General features: G+C 41.7%; 2 protein-coding genes and 1 pseudogene across 2 annotated transcripts; all 3 read right to left on the bottom strand.

Annotated features, from left to right (window-relative positions):
* Positions 1-825: 825 nt before the first annotated feature.
* FAM220A (family with sequence similarity 220 member A) lies at positions 826-2,594 on the bottom strand. The gene has a single exon (XM_045541301.1). It carries the CDS (start codon positions 2,592-2,594, stop codon positions 1,833-1,835), a length of 762 nt encoding a protein of 253 aa, XP_045397257.1. The 3' UTR covers positions 826-1,832.
* On the bottom strand, positions 2,529-14,154 carry LOC123631551 (small integral membrane protein 10-like protein 2A). Its single transcript, XM_045541307.1, has 2 exons — positions 13,767-14,154; positions 2,529-2,676 (listed from the first exon to the last, which is right to left on the bottom strand). The coding sequence occupies exons 1-2, from the start codon at positions 13,950-13,952 to the stop codon at positions 2,656-2,658; spliced, it is 207 nt and encodes a 68-aa protein (XP_045397263.1). The 5' UTR covers positions 13,953-14,154; the 3' UTR covers positions 2,529-2,655.
* On the bottom strand, positions 3,701-3,829 carry LOC123633612 (annotated as a pseudogene).
* Positions 14,155-27,023: the final 12,869 nt, after the last annotated feature.

Raw genomic sequence — 27,023 nt, 5'->3', positions numbered from 1 at the left:
ATAGAAAACATTAGCCAGGCATGAAGGCATATACCTGTAGTCCCAGCTACTCGGGAGGCTGAGGCAGGAGGATCCCTTAAGCCGAGGAGTTTGAGTTGCTGTGAGCTAGGCTGATGCCACGGCACTCACTCTAGCCAGGGCAACAAAGCGACACTCTGTCTCAAAAAAAAAAAAAAAATTAATGTGAAGAAAAAAGTGATTGTGAACTTTACCCAAAAACTGTTTTAGAAAAAGCACACCTTATTTTTTATCCTTAAGAAAACATTTCAAATTTATTAACATTTGATGCTAAGTAGGGAATTCTGTACTTTTTCTTTGCAATTGAACATTTACATACTTGCAATTTACAAATCAAAACAAATAAAATGGTGAGTCATGGAAAGTTCTATCCCAAAGGAGTACGCTTATTTAACAAAAAATGGTGGGGAGAGTAAAAGGAGGGCTTGACAAGAAAACAGTTCCCATTTTCAAACATTTAAGCGTGCCCACCTCATTTCACAATCCATCAGCGACACCAAAAGGACATGTACATTGACCAGGGCTTTCCTTGCTCAATCAAGACAGTGTCATTTAGATTGGCTGGAGACGGTTTGTTTCGCAAGGACTCTTACTTTGGGACTCTGAGCACCACCCCAAAGGAACACAATACACTATTTCATTATATCCTGGGAGGAAAGTGAGAGTTGAGTTCCAATCTAGTTTAACATTTTTGTTTTGCAAGTTCTGCTTCTAATCTCCTGTATTAGCAACCTACTTTGGTGTTAGAAAAGTATTAGGAAGACAAGAGCATTAACAAAAACACAAGAAGAACCAAGGCCACACACATAAAATAAGACGTATTTATTATACTAAAGAACAAATTTTATTTTTCATTTTCCCAAAACACTAAAATAACACACAGCATAGTAATTTAGCACACAATATAAATTGATATATGCAATTAATAATCCCCAAAATGTTTAAGTCTTACTTTGGGAGTCCTTAAAAATTTACACCCTTAAATGACCTTTATTAAAGTTATCAACAAACAATAAAAGGAGTTACCTCAGAAAAATCTTAGTGTAAAAGATACCTCAATTCCTAGAACCTGGGAACTTTTTATACGGGAAACACTTGATTTCCCTCTCTATAACTGAGCTACATCAAATAGTTTCAAGCTCCTTTTTATATTTAAGGTAACACTGCTTGGGTTCCTAGTTTGAGAAAGGATTATTCTAAAGGTAGGTTTAATATTGCAACTTTCACCATAGGACCTCTGTCTAAATTGCATTTCCAGTGAAAGGAAAGGGGTGTGAGAAAGGAAATCAAATTTTGCTGCAGACCAAAATCATTCTACAAAATGCAGAAATGATAACAGCTTAACCATGAACTCAGCAAGGCTTAGTCAAAGTACAGCGGAGTAGACTTTACAAATATCCACTTCCATTAGGTGATCGGAGACAAGCTGAGGAGACACAGCATTTGGGACAGTAGCCCTTTAGAATGGGTATTGAAGATATGTAGAGAACTTCATGTTAATCAGAATGTTCTGATCTGATATTTATATAGGATATATCAATATTCTCCTGAATGTTTTCCCAATCCTGAATGTCTTTCAAGCATAAATTAAAAACACTCCAAAATTTCCTTCTGCATCAACCAGCTTCTTCTGAGTTAAAGCTCGACTTAATTTGTCTGGCCATATAAACCAAGGCAGGAACTTAAGGGCTGCCTGGTTTGCATCCAGATTTAATGCAAAAGAAATCATTCTAAGACAACTTTTAAAATTAATCTATTTTTATTGTTCTGCTTGTACCTTAACTATGGCATAATGGATTTGCTAATTCAAAAGGTCATAGAGCCAGTAACCCCGGTGTTATCTGCAGACCATTTGAGGTACTTTTTACACTTGAAAGCATTTTCCTGTATCCTACTGTTTGCTCTGAAAACATGCGCTTTAAATGTTCAAGAAAAACATGTTTTGTCTCATCATTCAGGAGTACTTCAGGATTCGCGTGCAGCATTGCAGACAGGACAGAACGCAGGCAAGACAGTTCCAACTCACAGCCCAGCCCCTCAGGAAAAGCACTTGGTGGGTCATCCTTAAAAATTCCCATTTCCAATAGTTCTTGATGGCATGGCAGTCCTGACACCCAAGGCTCTCCTTTGGAGCACTGTCCCCTGTGGCTGTCTGTGGCCCTAGGCCCTCTTCCCAGCCAGTCCCTCCCCAGAGCTTCCACACCACCACAGGACACTGCAGGAAAACACTCTTCTGCAGGAACAGAGAACAGACCCACGGCCTTGCTTGGAGTGGCTGCTGAAGCTGAATTTCTTCTTATTGATTCTTTTAAATATGGAAGCACTTTGTTGCCATTGTGAAGCAAGAAGTCAGCCCCACTCAGATCATTTTTCATTTGCAATGATAACGTCTCAGTCTGTGAATTTCCATTTACATCAACCGTAAGCTTATTCATCCAGGAAGATGTATCTGCTGGACAAGGGCTCTCCTCCTGTGTTCTTTTCTTAAGGCTGTATAATGGTTTGTCTGAGTCATCTCCTCCCTTCCACTTAACTTTTTCCAGGCAGGTGCCAAAAGGCTTTCTTCTGTCCCTCATGCTTTGTGTTCCTGGATGCAGTGAGCCTGAGGTCACGCCTTCATCAGCCAGGGGAGGGCCTTCAATGGATCTCAATATGAACCTAGAAAAGACAATCAAAGTTTTACAATGAAGACAGCAGGCTTAAGAGCATCTATACCCACCAAATATTTTCTAACAAATACCAAGATCTTTCTAACAATCTCTGCTACCGAGTCCTACACTGCAATAGAAAACAGAATGATAACCTACCCATTAGCGATCACAATAAAAAGAACAGCACTTTATCCAGTATTTCCTAAAAATGCTTAAAAATAAGAAAAGCATAAATTCTGAGGCTCTGTACTCTTCACATCAATATGGTTTTTTTGTGTAGCTTCAATAAAAATCTTTCCTCCCTTTCAACAGTATGTAATTGGGTGACTTGATTATTATGTAAACAAGGCCTTAACTGAAGCGTCCTATTTGAGAATGATTCTGGGGGAGTCAGGTATAACAAGCCACTTTTAGGGAATGAAGGTTGCTTTACTCATGGATCCAACAGGTCCCCACCCACTGGAAGCCAGCCTGGAGGGGTCCTGGCAAACAAGATCCCAGTCTTCAAGGGGTTTTACGGAAAGTCACTTCCGGAAGCTCAGCAAATTTGGAGCCTTGATAAGAAAATAATTCATCCAAACTTACAGGTACTGCAGGTAAAAATATGATGGGAAAAGTCTCTTGGGCTTAGTTCCCTACCATCAGATTAGCAAATAATGGACACTTTTAAAGGCTCACCTGAGAATCCTCACAAAAACTTCTGGACACTTGACTTGCGACCTTAGCAGTTATCCAATACCGTACAGCTCTGGGTTGCAAGAACAAACTCAAGGTGACCTAGATGGCTAATCAACACTCTTGCTGCACCTACAAACCTAAGGAGACCTTCTTCTGAGATCAAGAATAATCTGTCTTTGACATTATTATGCTACAAACAGGGAAGATGTCAGGAAAAATTGTGAAACGTAGGATTGCGGGGTCTGCTACCTAGTGCATCCTTCCAGGTTACCGAATTTTACAGGGGCCTGCACCTTTCATTGTCTTTGAGCTGCTTTACAACTCTGTAAATTGTTTTTTTTTTTTTCATTCAGTCCCCGTAGGGACCGTCAAAAATTGCCAATGCCAACTATATTGCAAGTCGTCATGGCGGGGTATTGGGAAAAGTTTTCAATTAGCAATAATTGTGCCTCGGATAAACCTCATTACCACTGCACAAAGCTACAACTCTGTAAATTGCCAAAACTTTAAGAGTAAGGCAAATGACTTCCTGTCCAAAGAAATGAGAATTAATTTTGTTTCATGGAATGTAACTGATTATTGCCCTGTAGATATTGACCAAGTTCGTGACTCACTATATTTAGAAGGTAAGATGGCTTACAGGTATCTTCTGACCTTTAATTCGGGGTGACAAAGGCATCTGTCATTAACTGCAAATGGGCGGAGAAGCAGGTCTGGAGGGAAGCTCAGTTCAGATTGAGACATACAGACTTTGACTGTGGGGCTGGGCACAGTGGCTCATGCCTGTCATCCTAGCACTCTGGGAGGCCGAGGTGGAAGGATGGCTTGAGGTGAGGAGTTTGAGACCAGCCTGAGCAAGAGCAAGAGCAAGACCCCGTCTCTACTAAAAATAGAAAAAATTAGCCAGGCAGGGAGGCGTGCACCTGTAGTCCCATCTACTAGGGAGGCTAAGGCAGGAAGTTCACTGGAGCCCAGGAGTTTGAGATTGCTGTGAGCTAGAATGACACCATGGCACTCTAGCCTGGGCAACAGAGCAAGACTCTGTCTCAAAAAAAAAAAAAAAAGACACTGACTGTGGGACTGTGGCAAGCAGTTGAATTAATTAATAAAGCCTTTAGCTCAAGAGAGATGCCAGAGCTGGGGACCTACACCTAGACATCGCCAGCTTCTGAGAGGCAGATAAAATGATGACCCTGGTAAACACATCAAGAGAGAAGACGGAAAGAAGGCACGCTTCAGAAGGCCAGGAACACCAAGATATAAAAACCAGACTGGGGAGGGGCCCACCACAGGCATCAAGAAGGAAGACTCAAAGCACACGGGGAAAATACATTTCTCACATGAACTTAGGTAGCTACAGGGAAACTGAAAAACCACACAATCTTCTAGAGCCCAGTAGTCATTAATATGGGGTGATCCCACGTCAAAGAACATGAGAGAGTAAATATTAGAATGTCTTGGCCTATTTTTATCTCTTCTCCTTTGAAACTTTTTCTGTTTAATAATATATATTTTGAGAGTAAAATGTATAGTTTATGAATACCCATATATATCCTGTGGCTCATGCTCAAAAACTTTTACTACTATAAGTATTACCATTACTCTATATAGTTGAAAAATATATTTGAACCATATAAAGTCATATAGAAATGTCAATTGTGAATTACTATAAGCGTGGATTCCAGCTACATTTCAAAACACATACTTCCAAAGTTCACTGAGTCAAACCTAATTAAATTCTCTCAAATTACCTTGTCAAAACATATTATTTCAAACCTTATATTTATTTTACTGATGAAATATACCGAGAATGAACATTACCCTTAAATGGAAGCATTACTAAATATATTTTAATACATATTAAAATAGGTATTCTTTAATTCTTAAGAAAAACAGGTCATTTAATATGGGACAGCTCTCAGAAAAATTAGTTTCTCACCACTTTTATGTCCTTGTACAAGGACTTAGTACTATTCAGAAAGATGAATTATTTCCAGAAGTGTATTAAAATACTTTAAGGTGCCATTAATATAATCATTTGTTTAATGATAAAGTAATCATGTATTCGACCATGACAGAATAAATTGGTCCCTGAAGTTCCTCTAGTTCTTTAATAAATTCAGTATTAAACAATGTATTTAATTCTCCTATCAAAAAAATACTTCAATAGGTCACTGAAAACACTTTGGTTCAGACCCCTCAACTGACCTCTTCTGATATTAGACTGTTACACATATTATTAATACTTAGATTTTGACAGCCAGAATAACTTCCAAATAATTTCTAAACATATTTATCATTATGAATATTTTTGTAGTTTATTCTCACTATACTAGATACATATTGTACGAAATAAAGTATGCACAAGTATATAAAATTAACTCTTTGGCCTCATCATCCCCCATCCCCATGTTGTATCTACACAATAACAAACAGTATAAATGATGGCAAAAAAACTTAGCCACTGAAACTGAGACCACCAAAATGAGGGAAGGAGGCTTATTTTGAAGATCAAGAGAGTATGATTCAGGAAAATTAAAGTACAGTCCCAGGAGTAAGTCCCTGAACCTATACCTCCCCCACCACTCACCAAAGCTGTTAAAGACTGAAAATTGATCCATGGAGGTCAGAGGGGCCTAAGTGTTCGGGGAAACAAGGTTGTCCAGGTACACCCCGGATCCTCATTGCAGACAGAAGGCACCTTCCCCACAAAGCGCTGCCTGTCTGAAGCAGCTGACCTGCTGGATGACAATGGCCTGACCCAGTTAGGCAGCTGCTGCCCTCTTGAATGCCTGTCCCCTCACCTTCCCTAACCCGAGCTATTCATGGCCTCCAGGGCCTGATGGTACAGAGTACCACTGCTTTGTAAACTAAAAATATCCTGGCCCTGGTGCTTCTGAAAACAAGCTGGCAAGGCTAGTTCCCAAGGGGGCTGGGGAGAAGACACAGCTAAAACCAGCGGGGCAACGAGGAGTCTTGAGGGGACCCTGTGAATCCAGGTGGCTCTCACACGCTCCAGGATGAGCTGGCTTCACCTGCCTGTAGATGCGAATGCTAGTACACCTGAATCTCACTGTGCTCATGACTAAAATGATCAGGCTGGAAGGCAGCTGAAACTAACCCCCCAAATTTCCACACAGCTTAGGATGAGAAATAGGAACAGCTCCATCATTTCTAAATCAAGCTGAGTCATAACCACAGGGAACACACCGACATCACTGAGTTGTTGCTACTAATCACTCAGCACACCTAAATCACACTTGCCCCTACAAAACCAGCTGTGCGCCCCTCTCTAGCTGCCACCCTGTTTCCTCCTCCTGTTCACCTGGGTGCTCAGAGGTGCACTCATGAGGTAAGGAAGGTACAGACGCAGGGCTGTGCCCCAGGTTGGGGACCTGGGCCATTTCTTGCTCTGGGAGACTCATACTTCCGTCCAGGATTCTTTGAAGACTTGTACAAAAAGCACCCAGCATCTTCTCTGACTAGCATCTGATAAATACCAGCTACTATTATCATCATCATCATCAAGAGTGTTTCAGGGAATGAATGAAAAAATGTTGCTGAGAGGTGCATAAAGCAGGGGACAGAGAAGTGACTGCTGGATATGGTAGCACAGAAGTGGCCCTAACATGGATAAGTGTGTTTCAGTGGAGGGGCAGAGGCTATGGCCCAGGCTGGAGTGGGCTGAGGCACAAATGGAGACCGCCCAGAGCACCCCCTGCATTGCTGGGAGGGCATACAGTGTAATAGCCTGGAAGGAGGGCAAGTTGATAACAGCTTTACAAATTACAAATGCTTAACACCTTTGATTCAGCATTCTGCTCTTAAGTTTTGCTACAGATTCAATCGGCAAACATTCATTAAGCCCCTACTCTAAGCCAGGTGCTGGTGTTAGGATAGTATACTGAGCAGACTAAAAGGGCTGTCTTCTTAAAGCTTACTCTCCAGTGAACCAACATAAAGGACAAAAATGCCACATGCACAGGTTTTTTACTGCAGTACTGTTTGGAGAAAGGTCAATTTGGACCCATCCTGCCCATCACATACTAGGATAAATTCCAAATGCATAATATTTAAAAGTAAAAAATGAAATAATAGTCCCAGGCTAAAACATAGGTGAATTCCTTGTATTCTTAGAGTTGGGAAGGCCTTTCTAACAATAACAAAACCCAGAGGTCAGAAAAGATTGTTAAACTTTGGCTACATAAAAATAAATGGCATGGCAAAAACACACAAGCAAAGTTAAAATGTATTAAGTTAGAAAAAAAATCCAACTCTTACCATAGGCAACTCTTATCTAACAGAAAACGTCAAGAAAATAAGAAAAAGACAAACCCAATAGAAAAATACGCAAAGAACACGGACAGTTCACAGAAAAAGAAATGCAAATGGATCTTGCTCTCACACACCAAAATTCAGAAACACATGCAAAACGCAACCACCTCCCTCCACCTCCACTGCTGCCGCCATGAAAAATCACTGTCATTTCTCACCTGGATTACTGCTTCCACCCTCCACTCTTACAGGATATTGAGAGCAATCTTTTAAAATTGGTTACAGATAGAGGTACATATGATCCAGCAATTCCACTCCGAGGTATAAAGCCAAGAGAAATGGAAACACGTCCACACAAAACCTATACAAATGTTCATAGCAACATTATTCATAATAGCCACAAAGTGAAAACAACCCAAAAGTCCAAATGATGGACATAAAATACAAAAAAAAAGACTAAGAAAATGTTACCAGTTGGAGGAGATTATCAAAAGACATGGCAACTAAATGCAGAGGGAGATCCTTCAACAGAAAAAGGACATTGTGTTGGGGGGTGGGGGGAACTGGTGAAGTCCAAATAGTAGTATTACACCAAGATTAATTTCTTAGCTTAGGCTTGCCATGGAAGATGTTCACACTAGAAGAAGCTGCACCTAAGGTCTACAGGAGCACTCTGTACTATTTTTGCATCTTTTCTGTAAGTCAAATTATTCCAAAGTTGTAAAATGAGCCGGGCATGGTGGATCACACCTATAATCCCAAAGACTCAGGAGTCCAGGAGCTTGAGACCAGCCTGGGCAACATAGCAAGATCGATATCCCCTGGGATTTATTTAAAATACTCCACTGTGGAGTGGGGAGACAAAGACAGTGGGGGGTTGGGGGGAAGAGATAAAAGTTAGGAAAGAGTTGATCCTTATTGAAAAGGGGTGATGGATGCACGGGGTTCATTATACTATTCCATTTTGCATCTACTTGAATGTTCCCATGATAAAGCTTTTTTAAAAGAACGATCCTTTAAGAAAAGTAGTAAATCAGGTTATGTCACACTCCTGAGCTCAAACATCCTGTTTCCCAATGTACTCAGAGTACCAGCGAAAGTCCTTACAAAGGAACATGCGACTCCCTCAAACTCCCATACTTTTCTGGGCTCCTGCTCTCTCCCTGGCCCACTCACTCCACTCCAGACCCACTGGCCTTCTTGCTGCTGTTTTTCCAATGCAGTGCTACTCAAAGAGTGATCTGTAGACCACTAGTTTGTTGTTGTGACTATACAACAGAAATTAGGACTAGGCACTTAGAAATTTTTACGGTACCTTAACATCATCACAATATCTAAGAGCAAAACCTCTTTTCTAGTAATTACTCTTAAAAATTGCAGTAGAATATACATAACTTAAAATTTACCATCTTTGGTTTTTTTTTTTTTTTTTTTGAGACAGGGTCTTGCTCTGCTAGAGTGCAATGGCACCATCATAGTTCACTCACTGCAATCTCAAGCTCCTGGGCTCAAGCAATCCTCCTGCTTCAGTCTCCCAAGCAGCTGGAACTACAGGTTCATACCACCATGCCCGGTTCATTTTTCTATTTTTTGTAGAGATGGGGTTTCGCTCTTTCTTGCTCAGCCTGGTCTCAAACTCCTGACCTCAAGCAATCCTCCTGCCTAGGCCTCCCAGAGTGCTAGGATTACAGGTATAAGCCACTGCATCCTGCCTCATAAACTTTAATATCTGCTTAAACCATTATATGATTTGTAGGACTCTCAAAATTTGAGTCAAGGATACAGGTGCTCACTATTCTTTCAAATTTTATATAGGTTTAAATTTTTTCAAAACAAAAAGTTTATGAAAAACCATGATTCAAGCATTCACTTGAAAGACAAGAAAGATTCCATAGTATTTGTTTCTTATATATTTAGTATTTACCACAGTTGTTCAGTATCTCAGAAACTAGGACAAACTTCTAAGTTTAACTGAGTTCATGTTTTTGGCCTGGCCTCTCAAGCTTTCACAAAGCTTATAAGCTTTTATAAAGTTTTCTTAACAGTCTATCATCTCCCTCAATTTTCTTCTAGGAACCTGATGTCAATCAACCAACAGAGTAAAACTCATTTCAAGCTGCAATCAATCCTGGGAACAGGGTCTTGGGATCTTTACTGCTTTTTAAAATCGTTTGGACACAAATAACATCATTTCAATCAGAGGCAAAGCCAAAGCCCTTTCAATGCCTGCAAGATAGCAGGGAGCTGCCCTTGAACCTCTCAGTCAGAATCTTCTACCACCTTTTTCCTCACTGACTCCTCCAGCCTCACCAGCCTTCTGCTGCTCCTGAACACACTAGGCTTACCCGGTTGTGGAGCCTTTGCCCCAACTCAGCCCTCTTCCAAGCCGGACATCTCTGTGGTTAAAGCCCCCTCCTCCTCCAAGGTGTTGCTCAAACGTCACCTTTTCAGTGAGACCCACTCTGACTGCTCTGTTTAGAAAGGCTACCAGCTCCCCAACCCTCCCTGCATTCCTGAACTCTTCCTACTTGCTTGGGGTGAATGAATAAAGATTTCCAAGTGATAAGTGAACACTGAAACGTACGGAGTCATGGATTTAGAAAGTCATTCAGAGAGAAAAGACTAAGAGTGAGTAGTCAGGAACACAAAACAAGGAGCGAGGCAGCAGCCAAAGAAAGGTTTGCAGGCCTGGTCAGTGCAGGACAGTGCAGCAGGAGGGTACAGGGAAAGCAAGGACATTGCTTGGTCTGACAACTATCACCAGCCTTCACCAGATCTTTTCCCTGACTGCTCTTTTTTAGGCCTTCTCTTTTAGTGTTTATAAGAATCTAGGTGACCTGGGATTAAGACACTTGATTCTTCCCTAAGGCCACACAACTGAAAATTATAGGTATGACTTGTTAAATTATAGCAGGTTCACAGTACCACTTTTTATCTTGCTTTTAATACATTTGGTATGGATTCTCATTCTTTTACTGCCTTGTATTTCAGATTCTGTATACAAAAGGAGGATGCTAATAACTCTAGGACACTAGGGCTTGCTTACTAACAGTATTTTAAATCATAACCCTTCTTAGTGTACAAAGCCCTTTTGCAATCTATTTTTTCATTTAGTCATCTTTCATACTAAAGAGGTATTAACCTCCTTAAAAATGCCTCACTGCCCTACAAGATTAGAAGGTCCTAAGCAAACATGTGGAAAATGGAGTCCTTTATACCTTATTACTTGTGAAAGAGATTCCAGCACCCCTGCAATCAAGAGGATGGGTACAGTGTGTTCTGAGAAAAACAGAAGACAATAAGTCACGCTGTCCCCCTTACTCAGATTCTATTTCCTGTTGCACTTCCCTTTACCAGAAGGTCAGAATAATGAAACTTTCAAATCAGGTAAGTTAGTAGTTTTTCACAAATGAACAAAAACTCTAAAACCTACAGGGTAGTTTAAAGTGGCAAATGTAAATATCACAGTAAAGAAAAAAGACACCCCAGCCCTCAACTCCAGGATGTGAAATGGCTGCTTGTTGCACTTGGTCAAACCCAAGATCAAGCCTAAAATCTCCACATAGTTCTTAGAAAGCTCTTCCTCAAGGTGCCTGGTGTAGTCACCTTGTCTGTGCAGCCCTCCAACCCCCAGAGCCTGCTTTCAGCTCCTGGGATTCACAAAAGCTATGCTGTGACTGGAGTATTACTTGATATCAAGCCCACCAAGTCACCCATTATGGGCTTTTGCAACTGGTGCGACTAGCTCTCCTCACTGCCCACACCACTCTTATTATAGATCCAATTTCCCTCCTCCAAAATGCACTTACCCTCAATCATTACAGTACAGACTCCTTGTTAGGAAATTTGTATTTGAATAACCTTTCCAGAGATTATCTGACTGCCCTACAAGTGAGTGATCTGGAAACCCTAAGCATCATATTGGAAATGGAGTCCTTTACCCTTTATTGCTTATAAAACAAATGAGCCTTCAGCACTCCTGCAATGAAGAAAGCAGGTGCAAGATCATGTAGATACGGTGATCACAAAAGCCTTCTCTGAAATGAGAACTAAAGTATGAGAATGTCTCAGCATTCAAAGAGCCAGGGAAGAGCATTCAAGGTGAAAAGAAGAGCCTGTGGGAATGCCCGGGAGGAAGGAAGGGGCTTGGTGCAAGCAAAGGGTAGATAGGACACCATGAGCAAAGCAAGCACAGTGAGCAAGGTGCAAGCCAGGTGGAGGTTAGAGAGGTGAGCAGAAGGCAAGTCTCTAACCAGGGTAAAAACATACGGACTGCTTTCTGGGTGCCATGGGAGCAGTTTTGTTTTATTTTAGGAATGACACGATCTAATTTACATTCTTAAAAGACTTCTGATTGCTCAATGGAGAACAGATGAAGGACCCTGCAATAGTCCAGCTGAGTGATTATAGTAGCTTGGACTAGAGATATGGTCATAGAGAAGTAGATACATGAAAAGGGTGACTTTTAATTTTAATGGTATAAAGCATGGTAATTTTCCACAAAGTGGGGTCAAATACAGCTGGCAGACACCTTTTGTTATACCAGAAAAGTTTCTTTTTTAAAAACCTTGAGTTAGGCCTGGCACAGTGGCTCACACCTGTAATCCTAGCACTCTGGGAGGCCAAGGCAGGCAGACTGAGCTAAGAGTTCGAGACCAGCCTGAGCAAGAGCAAGACCCCGGTCTCTACTAAAAATAGAAAGAAATTATATGGACAGCTAAAAATATATATAGAAAAATTAGCCGGGCATGGTGACGCATGCCTGTAGTCCCAGCTACTCGGGAGGCTGAGGCAGGAGGATTGCTTGAGCCCAGGAGTTTGAGGCTGCTGTGAGCTAGGCTGGCGCCATGGCACTCTAGCCTGGGCAACAGAGACTCTGTCTCAAAAAAACCTTGGGTTAGTTTGGTATCTAAAATATCAGGATTTCTGACTTATGTGGAGATCAGTAGACCTGGCAAACGCTGGGACCCTATGTCCACAGGGTGGTAACCGGCGAGAGCACAGGCTTTCTGGTTTACCGCACTTCCCACCACACCCAGCACCCTTCCCTTATTTATACCACCTGCTGGAGTTTTCTACTCCTCTAGTCAGGTACCATTTAAGGATGCCAGAAGCCCTTGCTCTCATAAAAGTATCTCAATTTGAACCTTAAAATAGAGAGGCAGGCTCACCTCAACTCACGTTAACACAATACTGATCAACAGTTGTCTTTCAGTTTCACGAGGACTACCATCCCGTGTCAGGGACCAAAAACCCAAAGATCCACACACAGGGACAATTACACTCTGATACAACCAAACCAGAGGGGAGAAAAGGGAAGACACCTGCTGAATCACAACTGCCTGGTGCTACTGATCAGACTGGTTAATTGTGCACACCAGGGAGCAACACAAAGCTCCCGAGGACAGGGACCCGTCCCTCCTCCATCAGGCATAAGCTCAGTATCTGGCCATCTTTCTTTGAGAAAGAATTCTCAAGTTGATACCTTTCCCTTCCTCTGGAAAAAGGAAACTGTAATCCAAGGGGTGTAGAAATATCAGTCATTGATAGCAAAACTGGTCTCCAGGGTGCTGGTGCGTGTGCCTACTCTTATCCCCCATCTGAATTGTCTTGGGCTCTTGGCCCTCCGAAACCTTTTGCGCCTCTCCCTCTTCCACTTCATTTTCCCTCATCTTCACACTCACCTCACTTCTACCTCTAGCCAGGATAAATAAGGTACATTTATCAAAACACCATTAACTTCCAATCCATTTTAAGCTTTGAGAATATGAAAAGGCTTTGCAAAGTTTGGGAAACTAGAAAATTCACCCATGAACCCACCACTAGAACTCAACAGTTTGTAATTTTCGGGGCAAAACGTCCTCTTCAGACCTGCTATCTCCTCGGACCCCACCCCACCCCCGCCGTGGGACTTTCCCCAACGTACGTCGCTTAACCTGCCCCCAATGGCTCGTTTGCAGAACAGGGATCACCACCACCGAAGTGGGTCTTCCCTCGTGTGGGGCCGCAAGAGAAAATGCTCGGTGCTTGGCATACACACAGCTGCCAACCAATGGCAGCTACCGTCGGCATCCGCACCCTGCTGGGCTCTGGGCCACGGGCACTCGGGGAGGGTCGGGGGTCCGGCCGGCGCGGCTCACCCACCTGCAGGCGGACGTTGAGCATCATGGAAGCCACGATGTAGAGGTAGGGGAAGTTGATGCGCAGCCGCCAGGCCAGGTCGAAGAAGATGAGCAGCGTGCGAGTCAGCCCCTTGCAGAAGACCCCATAGGAGCGGGCGGCGGCCGAGCGCGAAAGCCGGACAGCCAGGCCCGACAGAGCCGCCGCCATATAGAGACCGGCGCTCCCACAGCCCGCCCGCCCGCCCTCTCCGCGCCGCGTCGCCCCGGGCCTCTGCCCCGGCCGCTGGCCCGCGCTCGGCGCGCTCAGGGAGCGAGGCAGGCGGCGGCTAGGCCGGCGGGCGGGCGGGCCACGGGGAAGCGGAGTCCGCGCGTCAGACTCAGGGAAGCGCCTCCGCAAGCCACCGCCTGGTCCCAGCCCGGCCGCGCGGCCTGACGTAACAAAGCCCGCTCCGCGCCTGCGCGGCCTTCGGGCCCCGCCCCCGCCCCCGCCCCCGCCCCCGCCCCCGCCCCCGCCACCTTCCCGCAGGTGAGGCGCGCATGCGTGGGCGAGGGGGCGTGGAGTGGGTGGGGGTGCCGGTGCTGATGCGCTGTCTCCGTTCGCCCCCTAATGGTGAGTCTGAGAATAAAAACAAAGGGAAGAGGAGAACAGTGGATGTGGTTGTGCGACGATGTGAGTGTACTTAATGCCGCTGAGCTATATGCTTAAGAATGGTTACACGGGTTGGGCAAAGACAATATATGTAACCTACACATTCGTACCCCCATAATATGCTGAAATAAATAAAAAAATAAAATAAAATAAAATAAAAATGAAAAACAAGAATGGTCACAGTGGTAAATTTTGTGTTACATGCATTTTACCACAATTAAAAAGAAAATGAAAGGAGGCTTTTGGGGGCTAACGGGTAGTACATTCTCCCCATGTGAATTGCTTGTGGTCGCCAGCCATTCTTGTTCAGTGTCAAGCTATAGATAATTTAATCTTTTAATAGTTATGTTAATTAAAGCCACTGATGTAAAAAGTACAAATACTTAAGCTTTCAAAGGTTCTAGTGTTCTGGGGGTTTTTGACAGTGAGTTTTCTTTTCTTTTCTTTTTTTTTTTTTGAGAAAGAGTCTCGCTTTGTTGCCCGGGCTAGAGTGAGTGCTGTGGCGTCAGCCTAGCTCACAGCAACCTCAAACTCCTGGGCTTAAGTGATCCTCCTGCCTCAGCCTCCCGAGTAGCTGGGACTACAGGCATGCGCCACCATGCCCGGCTAATTTTTTCTATATATATTTTTTACTTGGCCAGATAATTTCTTTCTATTTGTAGTAGAGACGGGGTCTCGCTCTTGCTCAGGCCTCGGCCTCCCAGAGTGCTAGGATTACAGGCGTGAGCCACCACGCCCAGCTGAGTTTTCTTTTTCTTTTTGAGACAGATGCTTGCTCTGTTGCTCCAGGTACAGTACAGTGGGGTCATCCTAGCTCACTTCGACCTCAAACTCCTGGGCTCAGGAGATCTTCTTTCCTCAGCCTCCCGAGTTGCTGGAACTACAGGGGCGCATCACCACACCCGGTTCTCTATTTTTTATAGAGACGGGGTCTTGCTCTTGCCCAGGCTGGTCTCAAACTCCTGAGCTCAAGGGATCCTCCCACCTCAGCCTTCCGGCGTGCTAGGATTACAAGCATGAGCCACTGTGCCTGGCTGGCAGTGGGTTTTTACATTCCTACTTAAGCAGCTAGGGTTCTTTTAAAGGTTTGCCATGAGTGCCTTCCTTTTAGTTTTGGACAAAATATTTCATGTCTTATTACTTATGCACAACAAAAAGAAAGTCTGGAAATTTGGTATAAGTGGGAAAAAAGAGTTTCATTAATGAAATGCAAAGCAAGTCTTAAGTCTCTTTAAAAAGTGATGGTAGAAAGCAGCTGTACGAAATGGATTGATTTCACGTTCAAATCCTTTGCCCCAAAATGGATTTGTGGTAATAATTATTTTTAAAAACCGTTTTGAAATCTTTTTCCCCAAAATGGATTCATGTTCAAATCTTTTTAAAAAAATCTTTGTTTTATTCATCTGTAATCTGAAGAGGAAGATTATAAATCACAGAGGACATTTCTAATATTGCCATTATGATTATTCTTTAACATTATCATATTTCTTTAAATATCTACTGTATAAAAAGAATTGTACTTTTTGATGCTAATACTATATTTACTATTGTGTTTCAGGGCTAAACCATATTAAATAGATACGTGAGGGGTTTTAGCTTTTGGCTAGCTTTATTATTATTATCAAAATAATATTTTTCAAAGACTTCACAAACCTTTAGTTTCCTTTATTTTTGTAGCATTATATTTTGCCACATTTATCATTGACATTAAAAAGAGCTCACTTCCTTTTTTTGTAAGCTATTTTTTCCTTTCAGTACACACTGGATGCTATCTTGAGCACAGCAGAACACATGCTGCTGAATTATCATTGTTTTTTAAGCTACCCCTCAAAAAAAGCAGAATGAAAATGTCTTCATTCACTATTTGCGAAAATAATGTAAAGATTTGAAAGGTTAAGAGTCCTCAATGGAAAATTTGCCAGAAACCACAAAATTGATCTGGCAATGTGGAAAAAGGTTTGGAGCTCAGCTGAATTTATTCTCAGGCTTGTAAAGATTTTCTCTGGTGGAAAATTGTTAAGTCCTGTTTATTTGAACTATGTTGAAAGACCAGATGGCTGTGGCAATGTGAGATTATATACATATATATTATACACACACACACACACACACACACACACACACACACACACACACCTTCCTCCCTGGTTACTCATTTCTTTGTCTCTAAATGCTATTGAATCAATGAGGCATTTTAACAAGTCATTCAGTTACCATAAACAATGTCAAACAAAATTATCACAAAGCAAAACTGGGCAAGGTAAGAAGCCTGTTAGACATAATGAAAGGTCAAAGACAGAACAAGGAAAACTAATAAGATTTTAAGTTTAATATATATCAGGGTTAACTTGTTCTGAGCTACAGCACAGGCTGGTAAATGAGTCTAGGTTCATGACTTAACACTCAACTCAGCCCCAATTCACTGAGCATCTTTGTGAAGATATGTTGCTAATTATAATCTGAGAAACAAACATAGACAGAATTATAGGTGAGTACGAAAAATATTTTCATAGAGGTACAAAGGGTATGAGAAGAGGGAGAAAAAAAGATGCTGAGGTGACTAGGAAAATAATTTTATTAACAATGGGTCAACAGATTTCATGGGCTTTGCCTGCAGTCTTCCCTACTGCTAGCAGAGCTATGTCTCAGGTGAGGGAAATATTAATAGTAAAGCCTTTTTTTTCTTTTCAGCATTATCTGGTGCGAAAAGCACAGAGAAGCCAGGTTCCAAGTTTAGCAGTTTCTCAATGCCCTGTAACCTGGTTCTGCAAAATGAGGATAAGGACACCCATCCAACAGGATATTTGTGAGAAGTGAATGAGATCAGAAGTGCACAACATCCAGCACAGCCCCAGGGAGATAGAGGGCACCCAGAAAGTGGTAGCTATTTTTGTGGTCAGAGCCCTCGGAGTCCTTAGCCAGAATGCAAGTTTAGTGGATCCATTAATACTCATTATGATTAATAATGTTTATGGGTCACAGGCAACCTGAAGAGGGAAACAACTTGATTGTGCTGCTGGAGGGCAGGATGCATTCAAATGATCCCAAATATTGGTCTGAAATTATTTGTATTCCTTTGCTCATTCCTATGGAGACCAGGAAATGTGGGGTGCATTTAAACGTGTGAGTTTAGTTGCCATCTTGAGAAAATGCAAGTTTCCAATCTTTCAGTGAAAGGCTCTTTCTCGGCACCTGACACATGACATCATACATCACAGATCAAGGTCAATGTGAGTTGTTGACACAGAAGTAGTTCATAATGTTAAGTGAAAAAAGTAAGGGGAAGAAACGTATACATACAATGCCACTATTAATCTAAGAAATGGAGGGGTATGCAAACACATATGTACACACACATATACACAAATACATATATACATACATATGTTATATATAATACATATGTAAATATACATGTATGTTTATATAATTATATTTTGTTTATTCTGTAAATGAAAGGATAAGCCATAATTTATTTTAAAGTGGTTACCTATAGGGGGAGGAAAGGAGTAGGGTAAAGGATACAGAGATAAAAAGTTACGCTTCTCCAGGCTGGGTGTGGTGGCTCAGGCCTGTTACCCTAGCACTTTGAGAGGATGGCTTGAGGCCAGGAGTTTGAGACCAGCCTGAGCAAGAATGAGACACCGTCTCTACAAAAAAATAGAAAAATTAGCCAACTGTGGTGGTGGGCCTGTAGTCCCAGCTACTTGGAAAGCTGAGGCAGGAGGATTGCTCAAGCCCAGGAGTTGGAAGTTGCAATGAGCTATGATGATGTCACTGCACCCTAGCCCAGGAGAAGACAGAGCAAGACCCTGTATAAAAAAAAAAAAAAAAAAAAGTTATACTTCTGTGAATATGTCTTGTTTTTTAGAATTTGACTTTGGGACTTTGGAACCATGTATTTTACACAACTATAAAGCAAAATTAAATTTAAAAAAATACCTAAGATATATAAAAACTGAAAGCAAAATGAAACAAACAAAACCTGTATATCCAGTTAGTGGCACCACCACACACAGAGAGGAACTATTCCAAGAAACATTAAAATTATAAGTTGACTGTACAAAAAAAGTCAAAAACTTCAATAAACTCCAAAACTATTTTCAGTAATCATATTGTCGATGGTGGCATTGGTTTTGTTATTCTGAATCTGTTGTGTGTTTGTATTCTAATGAGAAATTATGTTGGTGTTATTGAGAACAAGGATTTTTGGCCTGGGAGAAAGGAGTTACTGATATAAGCTTGATGAGGTTAAATAAAAATGCTATAATCCTGAATTTGAATTGTAGGTATGGTATGAACTCATATGTATTTATCTGAAAAATATGTGTATGTTTCCTATCTCTATTCACTGAAAAGCCTAGGAATAGTGACCAACCTAGAAGCAATGAACACCCCTAGTGCCCAGGTTGGAGTCTGTAAATACCATTTCCCACTAAAAGGCAGAGATCAGACCTGGAGCAAATAATGTACAAGATAAGCCTGAAACTTATTGTCACATCAGATAGCAAGGAAGTTCTCAAAGACTGTTAGGGATGTGTCAAAAAGACTCAGAAGGGCCAGGCATGGTGGCTCATGCTTGTAATTCTAGCACTCTGGGAGGCCGAGGCAGGAGGATTGCTTGAGACCAGCCTGAGCAAAATCAAGACCCTGTCTCTACTAAAAATAGAAAAATTAGCTGGGCATTGTGGCCTGAGCCTGTAGTCCCAGGTACTTGGGGGGCTGAGGCAGGAAGATCACTTGAGCCCAGAGTTTGAGGTTGCAGTGAGCTATGATGAAGCCACTATACTGTAGCCTAGGTGACAGAGCAAGACCCTGTCTCCAAAAAAAAAAGACAAAAAGACTCAGAAGCCAACTTAAACAGATGCATACTAGCCAAAAAGGAAACAATTTGAGCATCAATAAGAATAATACTACAACAGAATGAAACATATCAAATACATGCAAATCCCTGAGTTCATTATGATACTAATTATGCATCCTAGGGCTGCCATAGCAAATTACTACAAACTGACTGGCTTAAAACAACAGAAATTTATTCTTTTATAGTTTGGGAGGCAATCAAGGTGTTGGCAGGGCTACAGTCCTCTGAGGGCACTAGGGAGAGTCCTTGCCTTTTGCAGCTTCTAGTGGTTGCTGGCAATCTTTGGCATTCCTTGGTTTGTAGCTGCATCATCACTCCATTCTCTGCCTCCATCTCCACGTGGCCAACTTCCCTGTGTGTTTGTCTGTGTGTCCTCTCCTCTTATAAGGACACCAGCCACTGGATTTAGGGCTCACCCTACTCTAGTATGACCTCATCTTAACTAGTTGCATCTGCAAAGACCTTATTTCCAAGTAAGGTCACATTCTCAGATTCCAGGTGGACATGAATTTTAGGGGAATATTATTCAACTACAGTACTCAATCTCACAAAACAACACAACAATATCATGGGTCACCTTTGGAAAATACTTGGAGAGAAACTCATTTTCATAAACCAGTAAACAAAAGGAAAGAATTAAGCATGTATCGTACTTTACCTGTATGAACTGTACCTCAGGGTTAGCAGGTAGTTGGTAAAGATACATTTCTTTGTATAGATGGGCCCAGCTAACAAATAAGACAGGAATTTAGAATTAGAATATCATCATTTTGCAGCCCTTAATGAATTAATGAATTTAAGGAATGATCATCAATGGCTGCTAACCTCATAAAAACATGATCACAAAAAAAGTCACAACTAGACATGTGACTCCTGATGAAATACTATTGGGGGAAAAAAAAAGACTGAACCTGAATCCTTCAAGTCTCTGGATCTAATTACCAGAGGAACATATAAAATGATTACAATGAGGAAGTCAGCAAAACCAAGACTGCGGTATTTAAAAAATGGTACTTAAAAAAGGAAGAGAAAGGAGTAGAGAGGAACTTACGAATTTAAAGAGACTTGAGATTTAATTTAAAAAAGAGAGAAAGACTTGAGAGATTTATCTACCAAACCAATGTATAGACTTTGTTACAAAAAAAGGCAATTGTGAAAAAAAAAGGGGGGGGGCAGACTGGGCACAGTGGCTCATGCCTGTAATCCTAGCACTTTGGGGGACTGAGGTCAGGGGGCAAGAGGATTGCTTGAGACCAGCTTGAGCAAGAGTGAGACCCCATCTCTACAAAAAAAAAATAGAAAAATTAGCACATGCCTGTAGTCCCAGCTACGCTATTCGGAGGCTGAGGCAGGAGGATCACTTGAGCCAGGAGTTTGAGGCTACAGTGATCAACGATGAGGCCTCTGCACTCTAGCCCAGGTGACAGAGTGAGACCTTGTCTCAAAAAAAAAGAAACAATATAACAGTGGACATGGAAGTTGGAATCTGCCAAGAGTGTGAAAAAATTATCTGCCAAGTTAAAAAAAATTAAAAGAAAGAATATAAAATATCTCAACAATTTTTTTTTTTTGAGACAGGGTCTCTTGCTGTGTTGCCCAGGCTAAAGTGCCGTGGTGTCAGCCTAGCTCACAACAACCTCGAACTCCTGGGCTCAAGCGATCCTCCTGCCTCAGCCTCCTGAGTAGCTGGGACTGCAGGTGGGCACCAGGATGCATGGCTAATTTTTCTAGTTTTAGTAGAGATGGGGTCTCACTCTTGCTCAGGTTGGTCTTGAACTCCTAAGCTCAAGTGATCCTCCCACCTTGGCCTCCCAGAGTGCTAGGATTACAGGTATCTCTCCCATCCCAATTCTGGGCAGGACTCTCACCTACAGGCATGCTCACCTCCAGAGACAAAAGCAGTAAAGACTGGGGCCAAGCAAACAGCCTGCCCTTGGGCGAGAAGGAGCAAACCCTTTGGCTGCCTCTGCCGTGGTTACTCTCTGCCAGCCCAGGCCCAGCTCTGCCAGCCCAGCTAGACCTATGGAGTTGTCCTTCACCACCACCCCTGGCTAATTTTTTATATTTTTTGTAGAACCAGGGTTTCACTATTGCCAGGCTGCCTATGACTTTAATTAAAAAAAAAAAATCAAAGCCAGGCGTGGTGGCTCAGCCTGTAATCCCAGCATTTTGGGAGGCTGAGGCAGGGGCATCACTTGAAACCAGGAGTTGGAGACCAACCTGGGCAACATTTCAAGACCCTGTCTCTACAAAAAATAAAAAAAGATTAGCTGGATATGGTGGCATGTGATTGTCCCAGCTAGCTACTAGTGAGGCTGAGGTGGGAGAATTGCTTGATCCTGGGAGTTTGAGGCTGCAGTGAGCTATGATTGTGCCACTGCACTCCAGCCTGGGCAACAGAGTGAGACCCTATCCCTAAAAAAATAAAATACAATAAAATAACTAAGCAGTAAGTTATTAGTACTAGCTTGTTCCTCCTCATCTTTACAGCCCTCAGTGGAGTTGTGGACCTGTACAATTGAGAGCACAAGGTTCATTCTCCTCATTGTGCAGATGGGCAAAAAGTAGTAACCTAGCAAAGTCACAGAGTCCATTGGTGGCTAAACTGGGGTCGAGCCAGCGGCAGCAGGGTGCATTTCCTGTGCTCCTACACCAGTGCTCTTTCCCCTGTGCCACACTTCCAGGATAAAATGGCAACAAGGTTTACGTGATTAAGAGAAGACAGTCATTTTTTTGGGCCACGGGGCACTCATATTTGAAGGAATCTGGAGCATACCATGGGCTTTTGGTTCTTTTCATTAAGATGCCAAAGTATATTCACACACTCAGATCTTTTTAATTTCCTTTTTGAAATCTACTACAGTGAGTTTAATTTTTATTCATATTTTTGGTAGCTAATACATCACAGAGTATAAAATTTGAAAGGAACAAAAGGGTAAATAGTGAAAAGTGTCCCTCAGACTCCTCTCCCCGGGGTACCCAGTCTCCCTCCCAAGAGCCATCATCACTCTTGCCAACTTCTTGTGTCTCATTCCAGAGATATTCTATGCATTCATAAGCATGTATATATACAACAGAGAATTTTCCTTCTTTGGGCAGATTTGTGATTTTTTTCCCCCTGCTTTGCAGTCTCCAAGAATCAGAAGACTCTTGCCAAGTTGTTAATCAAAAATTAAAAGACCAGCATAGTGATTAGTCACACACACACACACACACACACACACACACACACACACACACACAATGTTTGACATCATTAGCCACTAGGGAAATGCAAACTAAAGACACAATGAGTTAGCACTAGAAACCTACCGGAATGACTAAAATTAAAAAGACTGATTAAAAAAATGGCTTTTAACAGCAAGTAGTGGCAGGGTACATTGTTGGGAATGTGAAATGGGACAATCACTTACTTTGCAAAAAAGTCTCACAGTCTTATAAAACAAAACATTTATTCTATGACGTGACAATTCCACTCTTACAAACTTACTCACTAAAAATGAAAACATGTGTCTAAAAAAAGGTTTGTACAAGATTTGTTCTTATCAGCTTTACTTATAATAGCCCAAGTCGGAAATACCCTAGGTGTGTCCATCAACAGGAAATGGATAAGCAATAATATATCCTACAATGGATTGCTATACAGCAATAAAAGGAATGAACTTCTGATACACCCAACATGAATAAACCTCAAAAGCATTATGCTGAGAGAAGCCAGACACACAAGTATGTACTGTAAGATTCTATTTATATGACATTCTAAAAAAGGCAAAACTAATCTATGAAAAAGATCACAACAGCACTTCAGCACTTGCCTTTGGGAGTGGGGCAGAGATTGACTGGGAAGAGATATCCCGAGGGATGGTAATGTTTTATGTCTTGATGGGGTTTTGCGTTACACAGGTGCAGGTACTTGTCAAAACTCAGTGAATTAGCCGGGTGTGGTGGCACACACCTGTAGTCCCAGCTACTTGGGAGCCTGAGGGGGGAGGATCACTTGAGCCCAGGAGTTTGAGACCACCCTAGGCAACATAGTGAGATCCTGTCTCTAAAAAATAAATAAATATAAAAAATTTAAATAATAAAAACCTCAGTGAATGATATACTTAAGATTTGTACATTTCATTGTAAGTTTTACCTAAAAAAGAGAAGGAACTATAAACAAACGTTGAACTCTAATTAATGATATGCATGCTAAAGTGTTTAAGAATAAAATGTACTGATTTGTGTAACTTCTTTTTTTCCTCTCTTTTTTTTTGTAAACCCTTCTTCCTGCACACTGAAATGACTTCTTTTCAAATGCATCAAAAAATGAGATGAATTGTTGAATAGACAGATCTGCCATAAAGCGAGTATAGTAAAATGTTCATTGTAGAATTTAGGTGGATATATGTAGAATTTAGGTTCTCTGTATATTTCTTTCAACTTTTCTGTGTATTCAAAAATTGTCATAATAAAATGTTTGCAGAAAAAAGACAAAAGAGAAGTATAGGCATCAAGAATATACTTCTCTGGCTGGTCTTAGTGGCTCATACCTGTAATCCTAGCACTTTGGGAAGCCGAGGTGGGAGAATTGCTTGAGCCCAGGAGTTCAAGCCCAGCCCGGGCAACATAGCAAGACTCTGTCTCTACAAAAAATTAGAAAAATTAGCCAGACGTGGTGGTGCACACCTGTAGTCCTTGCTTACTCAGAAGGCTGAGACAGGTGGAGAAAGCTGAGAAGGCTTACTCAAATGTGAGTCCAGGAGTTTGAGGTTGCAGTGAGCTATATAGATACCACTGTACTATAGCCCAGGCAACAGAGTGAGACTCTGTCTCAAAAAAAATCCCAAATAAATAAAAACAAACAAACAAAAAACCCAACCAACCAAAGAATATACTTCTCAGGTCAGGTGTGGTTGCTCGCGTATGTAATTCCAGCACTTTGGGCGGCTGAGGCGGGAGGATCGCTTGAACCCAGGAGTTGGAGGCTGTGGTGAGCTGTCATTGTGCCACTGCACTCCAGCTGGGGCGACAGAGCAAGAACGTACTTCTCATTGTTGTCACATCCATGGCTGTCATCACAGTGGAGATAGTTAACAAAAGTGCTGGTTCATCTTTCACTAACCCTGGCTGTTCACGCCAGCGGAAGTGGCCACAGTTATAGACCCTGTATGGGCTCGTGGCCACAGAGTGTCTCTGCTCCAACGTGGGATAGAACAGTCACCATGACCCGGGAGGCCCCTTCTCTCTTCTGCTGTGTTGGATCTCCAGTTTCTGCCTCTCTTAGCCTCTTTTGGTTTATTTCCTCCTACTGGAGCAACATATGTTCCAGTAACTTCCTGGGATATGGTGTGTGGGAGGTGAAACTTTTTTCAGAACTTGTCAGAAAATGTTCTTATTTTACCCGCCTACTTGATCAATAGTTTGGCTATGAGTAGAATTTTCATTTGAAAATCATTTTCCTTCAGAATTTTGAAGGCATTTCCCTACCAGTCTAACTGTTTGAAAACCTGAGAAGCCATTCTATTTCCTGTTTCCTTGACTTGTGTTTTCTCTTTGGAAGCTTCTGGGATCTTATCTGTTCCCATTGTTCTGAAGTTTCACAGTGATGTACTCCAGGGCAGTCTATCTTCATTTGTTGGGCTGGCACTTTCTATCTATAAACTCATGTCCTTGAAGTCTAGGAAATTTCCTTTGAATATTTTCATGGATGTTTTTTTCCCTTGCTTTTTCTCTGTTCTTAATTTTCTGTTATAGGATATTACTAGGATGGTTGGAGCTCCTGGTTCTCTGGTGTTCTCACCGTTTGCTATTTTCTATCTATCCATGTCTTTTGTGTCTTCTGAGAGATTCCCTCAACTTGATGTTCCAACTTTTCTATTGCGTTTTTATTTTTGCTAGGTTGCTTTTAATTTCTAAGAATTAAAAAAAAACTTTTGAATGCACCTTTTTTTAAAAAATAGAACCTGTTTCTTATTCATAGATGAACTGAAAATATTGATAACTCTTTTTAAAAAAACATTCCCTTTTTGCCTGCTGTGTTTTTATTTTCCCCCAAATTTGTTTATTTTGATTATTTTGATTTCTAGCTTCCATTCTGGAGATTTTCCTTATATGTCTTTTAATCCTTGGTTGTGTGTTGCTGATCAAGGATGAGAAACTAAAAGTTAATGGAAAGCTCTGAAGGGGTGGGAGGATTCCTGGAGACCCCTGCCCATGTTGATATCTGTTTGGTTTTTCCTCCTGGGCTGAGAAGATTCCCCAGGGAAGAGCACTCCACCATCTACCCTCCTACCAGAGGGAAACAGCATGTTGGGGAGGTTCAAGATTCAGCCTACTAAACCCCTTTGTTTTTGTTTTGTTTTCCAGGCTCCGATGCCTGGTCCCATGGTCCAAATACTCTCTGGTTCACGCTTTCTAGAGAGGAATCTCCAATCTTTTGCAGGGGAAAGGGAGGGCGGCCACCTTGCCTAGTGCATGACGGGTAGAGGTATAGGTTTCCTGGTTTGCTTCTCAGCTTTCATCCCATCTTCCTTATCCTGCTCTCCCTTCACTCCCAGTTCCAGAAGGCCCTGGTGCTGCCAATTCCCAGCTCCCTGATAGATTGGGGTAGATGTGGTGTTGATTTGCTTTTCCCACTGCCAGACTAGGTGGCTACATCAGTTATAACCACTCCATCCATGCACTCCTTACCTATGCTCCCTGTTCTAGGATTATGTCTGGTATTTTTTAATCCCTTCTGTAGTGGTATTTCTAGTTCTAGTGGGATTTTGGGTAGAAATGAAATTAGACATTTGCATCCAATCCATCACCTTAACCTGGAAATAATACTATACATTCATTTGCCTATAATGTGTTCCCCCAGTAGAATGTAGGTTCCTTGATAGTAGGGATCTGTTTTGTTCATTTCACACTACCAACACCTAGACAGTGACTGAAGCAGGATAAATGAATGACCTCGAATGAAGGACCTAAGCAGAGTATATGATTGCATACATAATAGGCACTTGATAGCTAAGTACATGGCACATTCAGAAACACACAGGGTCTAATAGAGTAGTTGTGTTTATGAATTTTAACTTTTTGGACTTTTTGTTGCCATGGGGAACATTCCAAGAAGATAATGAAAGCTAAACTTGCAGAAGTGTTATCAGCCTTTAAATTAGGCTGATTTTCATATGTGGGTTGTATGTTAATTTTGTAATTTTATAAGCACAGTTGAACTTGTATAGTGGATTTTCACTTTGCCAATCTAGAGAAATAATGATCTGAATGTGGCTGTGTCACATATTGGTTCAAAATGTCATAGGAGATGTCATTGGTTCCTCATGTCATAGAAAAAACTCATGTCATATCAGAGTAAACAAGGCAGTCTGTTATCCAGCCTGCAAAATCAATAACCACCAAAAGTCCTACCCAGACCCATCTTTCAACTCTCATCTCTTTGATGAAAGTCATTTTATTAGCATAAATAGTTTTTTGCCTGCTAATAAGAAACATATTTGCAACCCACTTATAACACTAAGCTCAGTGGACTGGGTATCATGGCAACCGTGTCCCTGTCTTGTTCATATACTACCAATCCATTATACAACAGGACTCAAATATTTCTTCAATTGAATTAAATTATTGACCTGAGACCCCACCCTTTTATTTCCTTCTGGTCTAAAAACATCAAGGTAATTATAGTTAATAGTTTAGGTTTGTCATAAATTCACTGGAAAGTTTTATCAGCAGTGATAGCAAAGGGGATGTTGTTGCTCCACATCCTTGAAATTTCAACT

This window comes from Lemur catta, chromosome 2 (assembly GCF_020740605.2).
Source record: "Lemur catta isolate mLemCat1 chromosome 2, mLemCat1.pri, whole genome shotgun sequence".
In the NCBI taxonomy this organism is placed as follows: Eukaryota; Metazoa; Chordata; class Mammalia; order Primates; family Lemuridae; genus Lemur; species Lemur catta.
Note: the sequence above shows the minus strand (reverse complement) of the source record. Positions and strands in the feature narration are given on the sequence as shown.